This window comes from Stegodyphus dumicola, chromosome 1, assembly GCF_044657685.1.
Source record: "Stegodyphus dumicola isolate Sdum_Otavi_A_Nest chromosome 1, ASM4465768v1".
In the NCBI taxonomy this organism is placed as follows: domain Eukaryota; kingdom Metazoa; phylum Arthropoda; class Arachnida; order Araneae; family Eresidae; genus Stegodyphus; species Stegodyphus dumicola.
In genome coordinates, this window is record NC_140768.1 from 277141905 (window position 1) to 277155417 (window position 13513).

The following is a 13513-nucleotide window of genomic DNA, read 5'->3' on the forward strand; positions in this document are numbered from 1 at the left end:
TAGCAAGTTCACAAAATCTAAAAAAATATCATGTTCTACATTTATATGTCTTCTCCATTTCTTAAACCCAGCCAGGACAAATTTTCAAAATAAGTGCAGAAGTCAGAAAATTGGACCTTTAGATTTCAATTAAAAAAAAATATATTGAATAAATTTGTTGAGTGAATTGTTATGTCCGTACTAGCATCTTACGTAACCTGAAGAATATTTATTTTTATTGCTTACAGCAAGGGCCTCTAAACTTTTCAGCTTGTGGGCCATATTGTCTCTTTTATGAAGCGACTTGCATCTCTTCTACTGATTCATCTTGTCATTGCTAGCATTCTTGCACACAAAAGTCATTCATTTATTACATTGGTATAGGCTATGTCCAAGTACCTGAAACTGAACATCGCATTCAATCAAGGCATCATATGTTAGCTTTATATATAAGCTTTATGTATGTTATTGGCAAACTATGAAATTTTATGATCTATAGAATACCTAGGCATTTTATATAATGCTGAAAACTGGCTGGCAATGTAAGAAATGATTAAACAATTCATTAACATCTCTTGTTACCTAGCCATTCTATAAAATGCCAAATGACAAACCGGTAAGGTTTGTCATTTTATAGAATGCGTAGATATTATATGCAGTACCTAAGTAAAGTCTATAATAATTCTCATATTTCATATTTTGCCTAAAAACACCAGACATTCTATAAAATACCTAGGTATTCTATAGAATGCCAGTGTTTTATACATTGCCATCAACATTATACATTAAATTTTTATAAACATCCTAATAAATATTAAATGATTAATATTTATTAGGCTATTTATAAAAAAGAAATGTATATATAAGGGTGATAACTGTAGATAATTTAATCCTAATTTGTGTACTGTGTGGTTTTTATTAAGTTATTTATGTTTTGTAGGTTCTAAATTTGGCCATGACTGAAAAAGTAGATGAACTTGCTTTGCCGTCAGCTGTTATTATGAGAATATTGAAAGATGCTGTAAGTAATGTTAATCTGTTAATATTCATATTAAAATTTGACCTTTTTGATCATTGCTGAACCAAAATATATTTAATGTTTTAATATTTTTTAACATTTTGTTAGATAAAATTATCTCTCTTTATGAAAAATATAGTGGAATGTATTAGTATAAAAGTCTGCTTCCTCCATTTCAACTTAGTATTCTTGGTCATTTTTATCTTCACATGTCATTTTTATCAAAATATACTATGCATTTTTAAAAGGATTCTGATCACATAAAATCTCAACTGCTTAAATTGTTGTTAATACTATTTTAGGTATAATATTTTGATTTAATTTGGTTTATAAAAAGGTTTTGATAGGTAAACTGTATGTTACATACAATTTACCTATCAGTAATATATTAAATTTTAAATAATTATTATGTAATACTTCAGTATTAAATACTGTTTCTTAGCTGACGCTCAGATAAATATATCAACATTTTATTCTTCTTTGCTAATTTTTTTATTTCTAGATGAAATTTTAATTTGCCAAGGAAAACTGCCATATATATATTTATATTATTTTTTGAAAAATTGTTTTGTAATTATATATCTATATAATGCAAAATAAATTAGTAGTAAGTTTAAAATTCATCCCATATTTAATGCAGAATAAACATGCAAAAGAAAAAAAAAAAAAAGTATTGTTATTCCTGATATGATATGCCACAACTGCTTATAGTCTGTATCATCAAGCACTGAAAGATAAAAAGCTGTGTGATAATAAAGATGTTATTGCACAAAAGGAAAGCACAAGCACAGATTGAAATTTTGGAGTTAGAAAAACAAAAACTGAGCAGAGATGTTTTTTTCAGTTGACTTGCATATTGGAAAATTAAAACAATAAATCCACTTTTGTGCTAATTTTTTGTTAGTATTTTTTCTATCATTTTGTTAAATTTTCTAAATGTCCTTTTTCCCTCCATCAGAAACATAAAAGTTTTTAAGTTTCAGTCTTTCATTACTTTTTCAAAATAACATTTGTATTAAGGAATGAAGATCTTTTAAATAATAGCCTGATCATGACCTTTTTTTTTTTTTTCATACTTTGCCTAAAGATTATTTGTCATTTAATAGAATGCGTAGGTAGGTATTATGTGCAATGCCTAGGTAAAGTCTATAATAATTCTTATATTTCATTATACTTTATACTTTTCTTATCTATGCATCAGTTATTTTTTCCCCTCAGTTCTAATAACATATTACATTTAATTTGTATTACATATGTTTATTTAAAAGTTTTTCTTCAAAATTCGGTTAACTTTATAAAAATACTTTTTTGACCTTTCAGAATTTAGCAACTGTGCTAATATTGCAGGGATGATTCTTCAATACTTATATATATTATTTAGTAGATAACTGCTTTTCCATTGCCATTTTGTAAAATCTTCCATTCCAGAATCTATTTATAATACTTTTTTATAATACTTTCATTCAATTTTTACACAATTAGTGGCAGAGGAAATCCAGTGTTTAAAAATTTTATACAGTAAAAGCTTGACTGCCTCGTACTCAACTAACAAAAAAACCTCAAGTAACTGGAAAATGTTTTAACATCCTTTCAAAAAAGTTAAGAAAATGGAAAACTTTCAGAGCCAGTATAAAGCACATTCATATCTCTACAAACCGCAATAATACCTTCTAAAATGTGAATAGAATTACATGTCTCTCTTTCAAAATACATTGCTTATATCTCTTCCCCCCATCACATCTGCTCACGAGTTAGTTCCTTGGCCCTGATACTCCTCAAAGAAAGGAAAGCGGGAGCTTTTATCCACCAGATTTCGCTTTAGAATTTCTTTGTTACTAATCACAGGAACATACGAGATTTCGAATTCTGTCAAGAGATATTCTTGTAGTAGGTGAAGGGAGCTAAGGTCACTGCATAGGGTGGAATTTGAAAGTGTCCTTGTTACATGTGTTCTAACAGAAACTGCTTTCACCTGTTTTACTAACAGGTATTCCAATGAATTGGTCGTAAGTTGAATGTGATATAGGGAAAGTCTTAAAACATTTTAGAGATCTTTTAGTGTGACAGCAAATTAATCTTTTATCTGTTTTGTTTAATTATCCATCTACTGATTCAAAATTTTTGCCAGAACTTCATTTGTAAAAAGGGAAGATTCATCAACATCTAAAAAATGAAAGTGTGTTGTTTTAACAGTTACTGAATAATTAGAAATAATTATCCATTTTAGAAAAGGCAGAAACAAACAAAATTTAACAAGAGACTTTAATATTAGATAGTCTAGAATTTATGATATTAAATCTTAAAAAAAAAAAACTAATGAAATTTGCCTCCTGTGCAGAGACAAGCAAAGCTTCTGATGAAAGAAAAACTTTGCAACAGCCTCAAAATGGAAACTTAGATAAAGTGCTGTATAAGTGGTTTGTATTGAAACAAAAAGAAGTTCATGTTTCTGAGCTGGTGCTTATTCAAAATACAAAAGATTTTTCCAAAAAGGTGAATGTTGAGAAAGACTGCAGGTTTTCATATGGATGTCATGCTTGTTTCAGAAAACGTCATGGACTTTGCAAGCTCGATATATCTGGTGAAAAATATTCTGGTATAGAAGGTGCTGTTGAATATGCTGCTTTTTTCAAAGACTTTGTAAAAAAAAAAAAAAAAAACATAGGATGGAAATATTTATAGTTCCAGCAAAACAAGTCTGTTATTTCGATGGCTTCTGACTTCAGCTTTAGCAAGTGCTGATGAAACATTTGCTCACAGTTTAAGAAAAAGTAAGGATAGTTTGACAATTTTGACTGGTTTGAATGCATCTGGATCGCACATACTAAAATAATTGGTGACTGGGAAATCCAAACATCCTCGAGCATTAGCGTGTATCAAGCATCTCCATGGGGCATACAAACATAAAAAGAATGCTTGGATGGATAAGTATACATTTTTTTTACTGGTTCAGAATTAATTTTTGTTATGAGTGAGTTAAAATTAAAATGAATACCCAAAGACAGCTAAGTTGTTTTACTGATTGATAACTGCTGAATGCATTCTCGTGAAGAGAAGCTATGTTACTGCAACATCAGAACTATATATATGACCTCTAATGTAACTGCTTTGATCTAGTCAGTGTATCAAGGAATTATCCAGAACTTAAAAGGTGATTTATTGTAAAAATTTTGTGAACAGACTTATGAATGCTAAAAGTACCCTCATAGAATTTCAGTCAACATTTTCAATAAATATTGCAACTTACAGGCTTGCAAATGTGTGGCATTACATTACTAATTGGATTTTCAGGAACGGATGTCAGAGTATTTTATTTGAAATTCACTTTTATTTGAATTCTTCTGATGAGGAATTAATGATTTTAAAAGAGAAGGACAAGGTTTAACAAAAATATTAAAAGCCTTAACAAGCAGAAACAAAGCTGAAGAATCCATTTTTAGGCTTGAAATAGAGACATGGTTTGATTGCAACAAAAATTTACCTGTAACAGAAGAGGATTTAATTCAAAATGCATTGTTATAGGACGAAACAAATTCTAATTCATCTGAAGAGGAAACACAAACAAGAAATACAGTCAAAAGTCTTTAATCCGGACTCATCGGGACTTCGGCGATTCCGGATTATAGATCATCAGTTTAAATTTGGTAAGGTGGCATGCAGAAATTATATAAAATTAAAAATATGAAACCATAATTTATGAAATAAAGAGCAATTATGATCTAAAGTATATCAAAATTTACAAAAAAAAACTTAATATTTATTTGTTTACTTTATTAAACATTTCTTTCAACGCACGCATGCGTAAAGCATACATTACGCATAGTCGAAATTAGAAAATTGCAACCAGAAAACTATTTGATTTGTATTCGTGATATTTATAATGACGAGGAATTTGATTTAAATCATATCAAAGATGGAGTACATCGAGATGAAATAAAAACATCTGCCCTGAAGATAAGGATAGTGCTGACAGATCAACTTCCAGTTCGTTGCGCGCCGCGACGTTCCCCCTCCCCGCGCAGAGCAGCGTGAAATTGATAAACAGATTTCGGAATGGTTAGAGAAGCAAAGGAGCCTTTATCCATTTTTTTGCAGCAATTCCACTTTTTGTTTGATGGACATCGAAACATGCTTTCCCTTTGTAGATTCAGCATTGGAAATTCAATTTGACATAATCGAAAGTTCCAACTTATTTTTATAAAATTGCTCTAACAGTCTGCAAAAAATAAGCCGGATCCAATTCGAAGATTAAGGAACAACACAATCTGCAACATTAACTGATAGCTTAGCTTATACCATTCGTTATACATTAAACGCGCATGCGTACACGCATATGCGCATACGTGCATTATGCGTTTACACATGTGCAGAAAGTTTGTAGCTTTGAGGTCCGGATTATAGATCATTCCGGATTATGGGTGTCTGGATTAGCGACTTTTGACTGTATTTCTTGGGATGACATAGAGAAAGGTATTTTGACATTTTTGCAATTTTGTGAGAAAAACTGTCTATGCACCAAAGAAAATCTTAGAGAACTGCATCTCATTAGAGAGAAATTTATGGAAAAAAAGAAACTTTCATTAAAACAGACATTCGTGATTTATTCAATTGTATGCCAACTGCGTCAAAACAATGTTGATTTATTAAAAATTTAAGAATTCTATTTACCTAAAAAAATATAAAGGAAATACTCTGATATGCTCTCTCAAGTCGCCAAATTTCTCGCCAAATATTTTTGGCGAGAAACTTCACGCTGCCATATTACTATCTAAATTTTTTGTCTACATTTTGAACTTTTAGCCTAAAATGTTTCCAAAAACGCGGTTTTCGCACATGCAAAAACTACGTTTTGAACACACAATTTAGCTAAAAATCCAAAACAAAAACAAAAAATTTAGATAGCAAAAACGTAAAGTTGCTAACTAAAAATATTTGACAAGAATCCATGTACACAGCAACATGTTTTAACTTAAAAAAACATCTACGAATTGCACAATGTAGGCAACGAACGAATCTACAAACTACGCACACCTCGCTTTAATAAATTAACATAACAACAATAAATTTCAAAGAATACCATGTACACAGCATCCTGTTTAAACTTGAAAAAAATTCTACGAATTGCACAATTTAGGCAGGGAAGGAATCTATGATCTACGCACTCCTCGCTTTAATAAAATAACATAACAACAATAAATTTCAAATAATACCATGTACCCAGCATTCTGTTTCAACTTTAAAAAACATCTACGAATTGTACAGTCTAGACACTAAACAACAAAATAAACTAAAATAAATTTCAAACAATTTAAAAAAAACAACAATAAAGACAGAAATTCATACTAAAGAACCAATGAACATAACATTCTACAAAATAAGAACAAGAATAAAATAAAATGCACTTACCATGAATTAGTGCGTTTTCGAATAGCAGAAATATAAATTTCATAGCGCCTTTAACATGCTGCCACGTAATCACTATCGTATTTACATGACAGCCAGACACACTATCCAGAAAATTTATACTATAGTTCACAAATAAATAAAATCACAAATCCCTACTTCTATCATGTACTGCCATTAAAAATAATCTCCCAGACCCTCTTTCCACACTTCTAAATACCCACTACCCCTCAACAGGATAGCCACAATCATATTTCCTTTTGCCGAACTTCAATTCAACAACTACCATTTTATCTTTCCCTCCCATCTTCTCAGACACAGAGGCGAACCAACGAGCTCCAGTGAAAGATTTTTCAACATCAACAGGGTTGCCATAGAACACGCAATCGTGCCAAAAACCAGCGCAGAACACATATCGCCACATTTGGTGAAATTAGGGGATATATTAGAGTTGTACCCTATAAAATGAAAGTTCTCTTCAGTTTTCTTAAATTCATTTAGGTCAGAAGTCTTTCCATTATTTAAAACATTTGTATTTAGTGTGCTTTACTGTTGACCATGTTTTACAAAGTAATACTGTAATCAAATAGTGTGATTTAGTGTCAATAATGTGTAAGTGTAATGCCACAACACAGTTATATGTTCTTCATCATACTTTTATGTAAACTGTATTGATTCTGGATAAGCAGGTTTAGTTTTGTAAAGAATATATGTTAACTGCTGCTTATGGGATTCTCATTGCAGTTTGAAAAGATAGTTAAAATTTTGGGTCTTTGTTTTATGGCCAACAAAGGCTAACAAAATACGTAAAATTTTATGTCTGAAATGAAGTTTTGATTTGTTTGTTTTCAAATCTTACATAATTTTAATTGTAGGTTTTTGGTATTCAAGCTAATAACAAATAAGATGTCAGTTTTTATAATTTCAAACCTAAATTTTCTTTATTCACTTGGCTTTTCTACGGTAAATTGCATTTTGTATACGATCAACTATCCACATCATATTTCCCATGCATTCTGGATAGTCAAGCCTTTGCTGTACATTGTATTGAGAAGTCAACAAATTTCATTTCTGATTTTGTTTATTACATACGTGTCATATATTGTAAGCATTTTATTTCTTTTGTAAATGTATGTTTTTTATGCATGTAAAATAAGTTTTTAAGTTATACTTTTAATTAATTATATTTGGCACAGACATTTTATTATAAATGTGTTTTATTGTCATTGACTGTAAATATTTCAGGTGCACTAACAATCACTCCATGTAGTATAGACTCTTTTCATGTAATTAAAAAGGAATTTTATTTGGACTTGACTAATTTTGTGATACAATTGATTGCTGAAGAGAATGATAGTTTAGCATGCAAATACTGTTAGCAAGTTTTCTTAGTTTGGCAAAAACTTAATTTAAAAGTTATTGAGGAGAAAAATTTCTATTATAGTTCTAATTGCATCGATTTGGGAATTTTTTTTCCTTTTTCTTTTTTTAATCAAAGTAATGTGAAATTGGCAAATTTTTGTGTTTCAAGTGGTAACATAATTAATTTACCCTCAGCACAGCCAATGTTCACTTTACAGCTAGACTAGAATTTTCTTAAAACACCCTTGGAAAACACAGGAAAGTCAGAATTTCATTTTCCTGTTTGAGTGCTAACCTGCGTAAGGGACAGACCATAATGTACAACTGATCATTATTAGTCAAATTTATGTGTAAAAAAAATCTTATTTAAACTTTAAATCTTATTTAATTTGGTAAAATTAAGAAGCAAGAAAAAGTATCAGTTAATAAATATTATGTTAGTAGCTGTGCATCTTACACCTATGTGACTTGACAAATATTTAGGGGCAAGCTTAATTTTAAATCTTTGTGGATGAGAAAAAACTTTTGCTTATTTATTTAGGAAATGACATAGCAGCTGTTCATAATGGATGAAAGCAACTCATTATGGGCTATTCAGTGGTACATTAATATTCCAGTTGTTATTCATTCTTTTGCAAAGTGTTCCCCAGCAATTTGGGTGTTATTGTTTGAAGAATTTTTGCAATTGCTTTTTGAAATTCAACACTAGTACTTAGTTTACTGAAGCATAGTTTTTCACAACTTTCTCGTTTAAACAAAATCTAGGGTGAATTCCATCTTCCAATACACTTCCATATTTCTTTACATGGGATTGGTGATCGACCATACTTTCACAACTAAATGACATGACACTGTTAAAAATGTAAGCCATTTGTTAAAAATGTCTTATGGAAGCTGTTAAAACCAAGTCAGAAATGCTAAGGAACATGTTACAAGGAAAATTGGTTACAGTAATGTAAACGACAGACGAAGCACCTGAAGGATTTTAATATCATTTAAAAAATTGTTTGAATAACAGTTATATAATTTGGTATATAATACAAATTGATGTGTTTTTTGGCTCATTACAAGAGCTAAATTTTTTTTTAACCACACTGTGCAATATAAAAAGTTTGAACACCAAAATGTGCATTATTATTTTAGCTATGTAACATTAACAGTAGTTTCATAGATATGAATTTTACTACTGTTCTGTAAAATTCTGATTTATGTAGTACATTTGTATTTATTTATTGGTCTGTCTTTAGATTCCAGATGGAATAAATGTGTCTAGAGAAGCTAGAGCAGCCGTTGCCAGAGCAGCCGCTATTTTTGTCCTTTATACAACTGCTTCGTAAGCTATTTATATTTGTTTAATTTGAAAAACAATGTTTTATCAAACACTGTCCTTTAAATTTATTCTGCCTTTTTTCATAATGTTTGTAAAAAAAAAAAAAAAAAAAAAAAACCCACTATACCTGCTTGTCTTCAAAATCAGTGGAGATTTTGACATAAATCTATACCAAACTCAAGCTTGTTGTGTTACTAATTTTTTTCTTCAAAATTATAAATAATCATTTCAGCATTGCCATAATACTATTTAGTGTTTCTGTCAATTATAAAATTTCTTGGAATCTTGATATGTTCAACTTCGGAGTTACTTTCTCACTTGTAAGTGAAATTTGTTGTTCAATTCTTTGAAGTTCCATTTCTGATTTTAATACTTTAGGACTTGTTAGCTTATCGTGTCGGTGTGGTTTGTCATATATCGATCAAACTGAAAAAGAGTTGAAATTTCTTATCAGGAAACGTGAAATAGTGTTCCAAAATGGAAGGGGGAGGGAATTGATAGTTAATCTAAATTGGATGCTTAATCATAATTTTGACATAAGATCTGCAAAAATTATCCATAAAGTTTCTTCGTAAAGTTTCTTCAGTTAGTAAACTGAATTTCTTTGGAGCCTTTCACATTAATAGAACATTTTCTTCTTCAGCTAATATTATTAATTTTTCAATGATTTCAATTCTAATATGTTAGTTTTTTCACATTTCATTACTATTTTTTCAACTAATTGCATTACATATGTTTTCATTTTGCTCAATCAATTTCTTTCCATATAAAGTCATTTCATTCCTTCCACTGCTGAAGTCTTCTTTTTCCGTTTTAAAAGAAATGGTTCTGCATATGATTGCTCTTGAAAGTGATTTCAAAATCTATACCAGCCTAAGGTTGCTTTTGTCTCTAATTTTAAATCCTGTATAGCATAAAGTAAAGAAAAAAACTGTGGTACTTGTCTATAAACCTTCATGTTGTGTACCTTGGAAACGTGTTTTTGGTGTGTTGATATGTAGAAATTTAACTAAAATTTTCGCATGTTTTTGTCTGCATGTATGTGTTGTCAATTAAACATGCTGTGGACTAAATGCATTGTTTGTCAAACATACCGTTGGCTAAATGTCCGTGTCGGCTGAATATTCTGTCAGTTAAGTGTCATGGACCTACCTATATGTATGCACTATAATTTCTTTGCTGTAATGAAAGTTTTAAAATGTTTAAAAATGCATTTCTTTAGTTTTAAAATACTTGTAATCTTAAATCTTAAAATACTTTATACTTAAATCAATATAACATGCATGAAATTTTGCTTCATTTTGGAAATCTTTATTTGTACTATTTTCCTTTAGTTAATTAGGTATTATTTGTGAAAGTGCAGAGGGTGTTTATACATTTTAAAGGATTTTGATAAAGAAAACAATAATGTTTTGGAATAAAAATTTCTGGCAGTAGCTTATGATTTGAAATAAGTAATATTGTCTGTAACTCATAAAGTTATTTTTCTTCAAAATGTTGCATGTAAGCAAGTTATGGGTTGAAGGATATGTTTTTATGCTTTCCAAAGAGAAGTATTCCTATTTCATTATTCAAGCAAGTTGTGAAATACATGGTATTAAAATTTCTAAGGGCAAAATAAGCAACCTCAATCAAAAAGAGAAAAACCTTCAATCAGTACTTCTACACGAAAAGAAGACTTCAAGCGAATATGCGAAAAAGGTACATAAAAAAAGTAATGTTGTTTCTAAAGTTAAATTGTTGGTAGCAATAGAAAATCTGTTGATGCATAAATCAATGCAAAGTCTTTAAATACATCTGTAGCAACAATAAATAAAATAATAAACCAAGATTTACACTGTAGAAAAGCTTAATATTTGTACATATAATTATATGTACTTAATATTATGTAATGTACATAATTATATGTACTTAAATATTATGTTTGTACATATAATTTGTATAATCCTATATAAAACTATTTAGTAGGAGTTAAATTGAAATAAATTATGATCTTAGATGAAGCATGGGTTTACCTAAAGCAACTATTTAAAATGGTATCTAAAGGTCCATTTCTAAAAAAAAGAAAAATATACAAATCTGGTTCCATCAATGTAAAGAAGTTTCAGCAATGGGTGTATGAATCTTGCTGAATTCTCTTACAATGGGAATTAAAAAATAACAAGAGTTGAAAAAATAGTTACTTTTCCATTTTGTCAGTGCAAGCGATAAAGTCGCCAGAAATGGTGCAATCAATGTCAAACAGAATATCCTCCCTGGCAACTTTTTTCACCTCATTTTCAAAACAAGTCGCAGTCATTTCTTATAAGATTGATTGTTTCTTTCAATAGTGGCATACAATTACATAGAATTTTTACCAGATAATTCGATTTTATGGCCTAAGGCCATTCGCGGTAATTAAGTCAATTAGGATGCAATGAAACTGCTCACTTGAAGGCGAAAATATAGAAAAGTCAAGTAAATTCATAAATTCCAATAAGAATGCACTAGCAGAGTAAAGCACTGGGGTTTTACATAATTTCTGAGTAAGCAATTTGTACGAATGGAAATAATTCTTGCATTTAACCGTGTATTCCAAATTAAGATTTAACTTAAAATTAATGTAATTATTGAGAGAATTAGAGTTTTGTAGCGTAGTTTACGTGAGATAAGATCACTTGGAGTCACGTGATATGAAACGACGAAGCAGGATGTTGTACCATGAAAGCATAGTAAATTCTTAAATTAATGTCTTTTTTTACAAATCAATTGTCTTTATTTATTGTATTTTTCCAAAATTTTAAATGATATTAAAATGTTTATGCCTTAAAAATAAAAATTTCTTAGAACTAACATTTTTTATGTATATACTGTGTGTTGTCGCCAATAAAGTCTGTTTGGCGAGATTTGCGCCGGCGAAACGGAAAAGTACCAAAAAATGTTAAAGTCAACTCATTTTACTATCAAGGGAAAGTTTTACGTCTGATATTTACAGAATAAAATTCTGTTTCTGTATCCTGATGACTTTCAGAGAGTGAAACTTCATCAAGTCAAAGCAACAAGTCATACTTCAAGAAGTAGCACTGATTCCTTAAAAAAAATTAAGACTGATACAGGCATTAAATGTATACTCCTGCAAAGGCCCTTAATGTTTAGCTTATCGACTGTTCTGTTTCTAGTCTCTTGAAAAGATCTCTTTCTAAGCGAAAACTTACCATGATTGATGGATTCTGGAAAGTAATGGAAGAGGAATGACAATCAGTGTCCTTGGAAATTTTATGAAAAGCTCCTCTGTAATCGAAATCATGATGCAGATTTATAACCCAGAAAAAAAGTCTCTCAGATTGAACATTTAAAGAAACACTATTTTCATTTTAAACATAAATTAAACGGTGCCTAATTGCTCTAAAAATGTGTCACTGTGTATGTAAATTACTTAAGTGAATTACTGGATTTGTGCTCTAAAGATAAAACAAGAATTTTATTTACTTAAATTTATATAACCTTTATTTAACTTAACATTAATTTCTATTTATTTAATTAATTAAAAAGTAAAATTGAAAAATCTGCTTTAAGCACTTGATGAGAATTAAATTTTCTTTTATTTCAAATTGTAATGAAGTTTTCTGTTGTTGAGGAAATACATTAAACAAATTTGTTTAATTTTTTTTCACTGTTTGTATAAACTTCCTTTTTCTACAGTGCAAGCCAAGTCCAAGCTACTTCTCAGCGTAAGACACTTTCTGCGACTGATGTTTTCTTAGCACTTGAGGACATGCTTTTTGAAGATATGATTGACCCTATAAAAGAAAGCTTAAATGGTAAGTGCAGGCTGTATTGTTTCTAAACCTTATACAGTTCTCAATGTATGAACTATTTCACTATTTAGAAATTTGTCATTATTGAATTTCGCTAAAATTTCATTACATGTCTTTAAATCAAATAGCATGTTTTGTCTGCATCAGTATTATAATGCTCCATTTCCATCAAGTAAAACAAGAATTGTAAATTTTGCTTTTTATGTAGAATTAATTATAAGAACTTTATAATTTTTGTAAGCTAAAATATTATATGATGTTAAAAGCTCCCTCCTCAATTTGTACTTCATTCTTTTTTGTGTGATGAAGTTTGGAATAAAATAGGGTACTTTTCCGTTTTGCCGGCGCAAATGATAAAGTCGCCAATAATGGTACAACTGATGCCAAACGGAATATCTTCACTGGTAACCTTTTATGCTTCATTTTCAAAACAAGTTGCAGTCATTTCTTATCAAATTAATTGTTTCTTTCAATACTGGCATTACAATTACATAGAATTTTTACAAAAGATAGTTAAATTTTATACCCTAAACCATTTGCGGTAATTAAGTCAATTAGGAAGCAATCACACCGCTCACCCGAAGGCAAAAATATAGGAAAGGCAAAATTAAGGGTTAAATTCAT

The 13513-nt window shown here is 29.7% G+C and overlaps 1 protein-coding gene across 4 annotated transcripts in view; it reads left to right on the forward strand.

Moving 5' to 3' along the window:
• The window catches only part of LOC118189902 (DNA polymerase epsilon subunit 3-like), a 40001-nt gene that overhangs the window by 22795 nt on the left and 3693 nt on the right, over positions 1-13513 (forward strand). For all 4 annotated transcript variants that reach the window (XM_035360615.2, XM_085807334.1, XM_035360621.2 and 1 more), the window contains exons 2-4: positions 920-1000; positions 9010-9095; positions 12774-12892. In XM_035360615.2, the coding sequence (XP_035216506.1) occupies positions 920-1000; positions 9010-9095; positions 12774-12892 (286 nt within the window). The remainder of the gene's footprint in view (positions 1-919; positions 1001-9009; positions 9096-12773; positions 12893-13513) is intronic.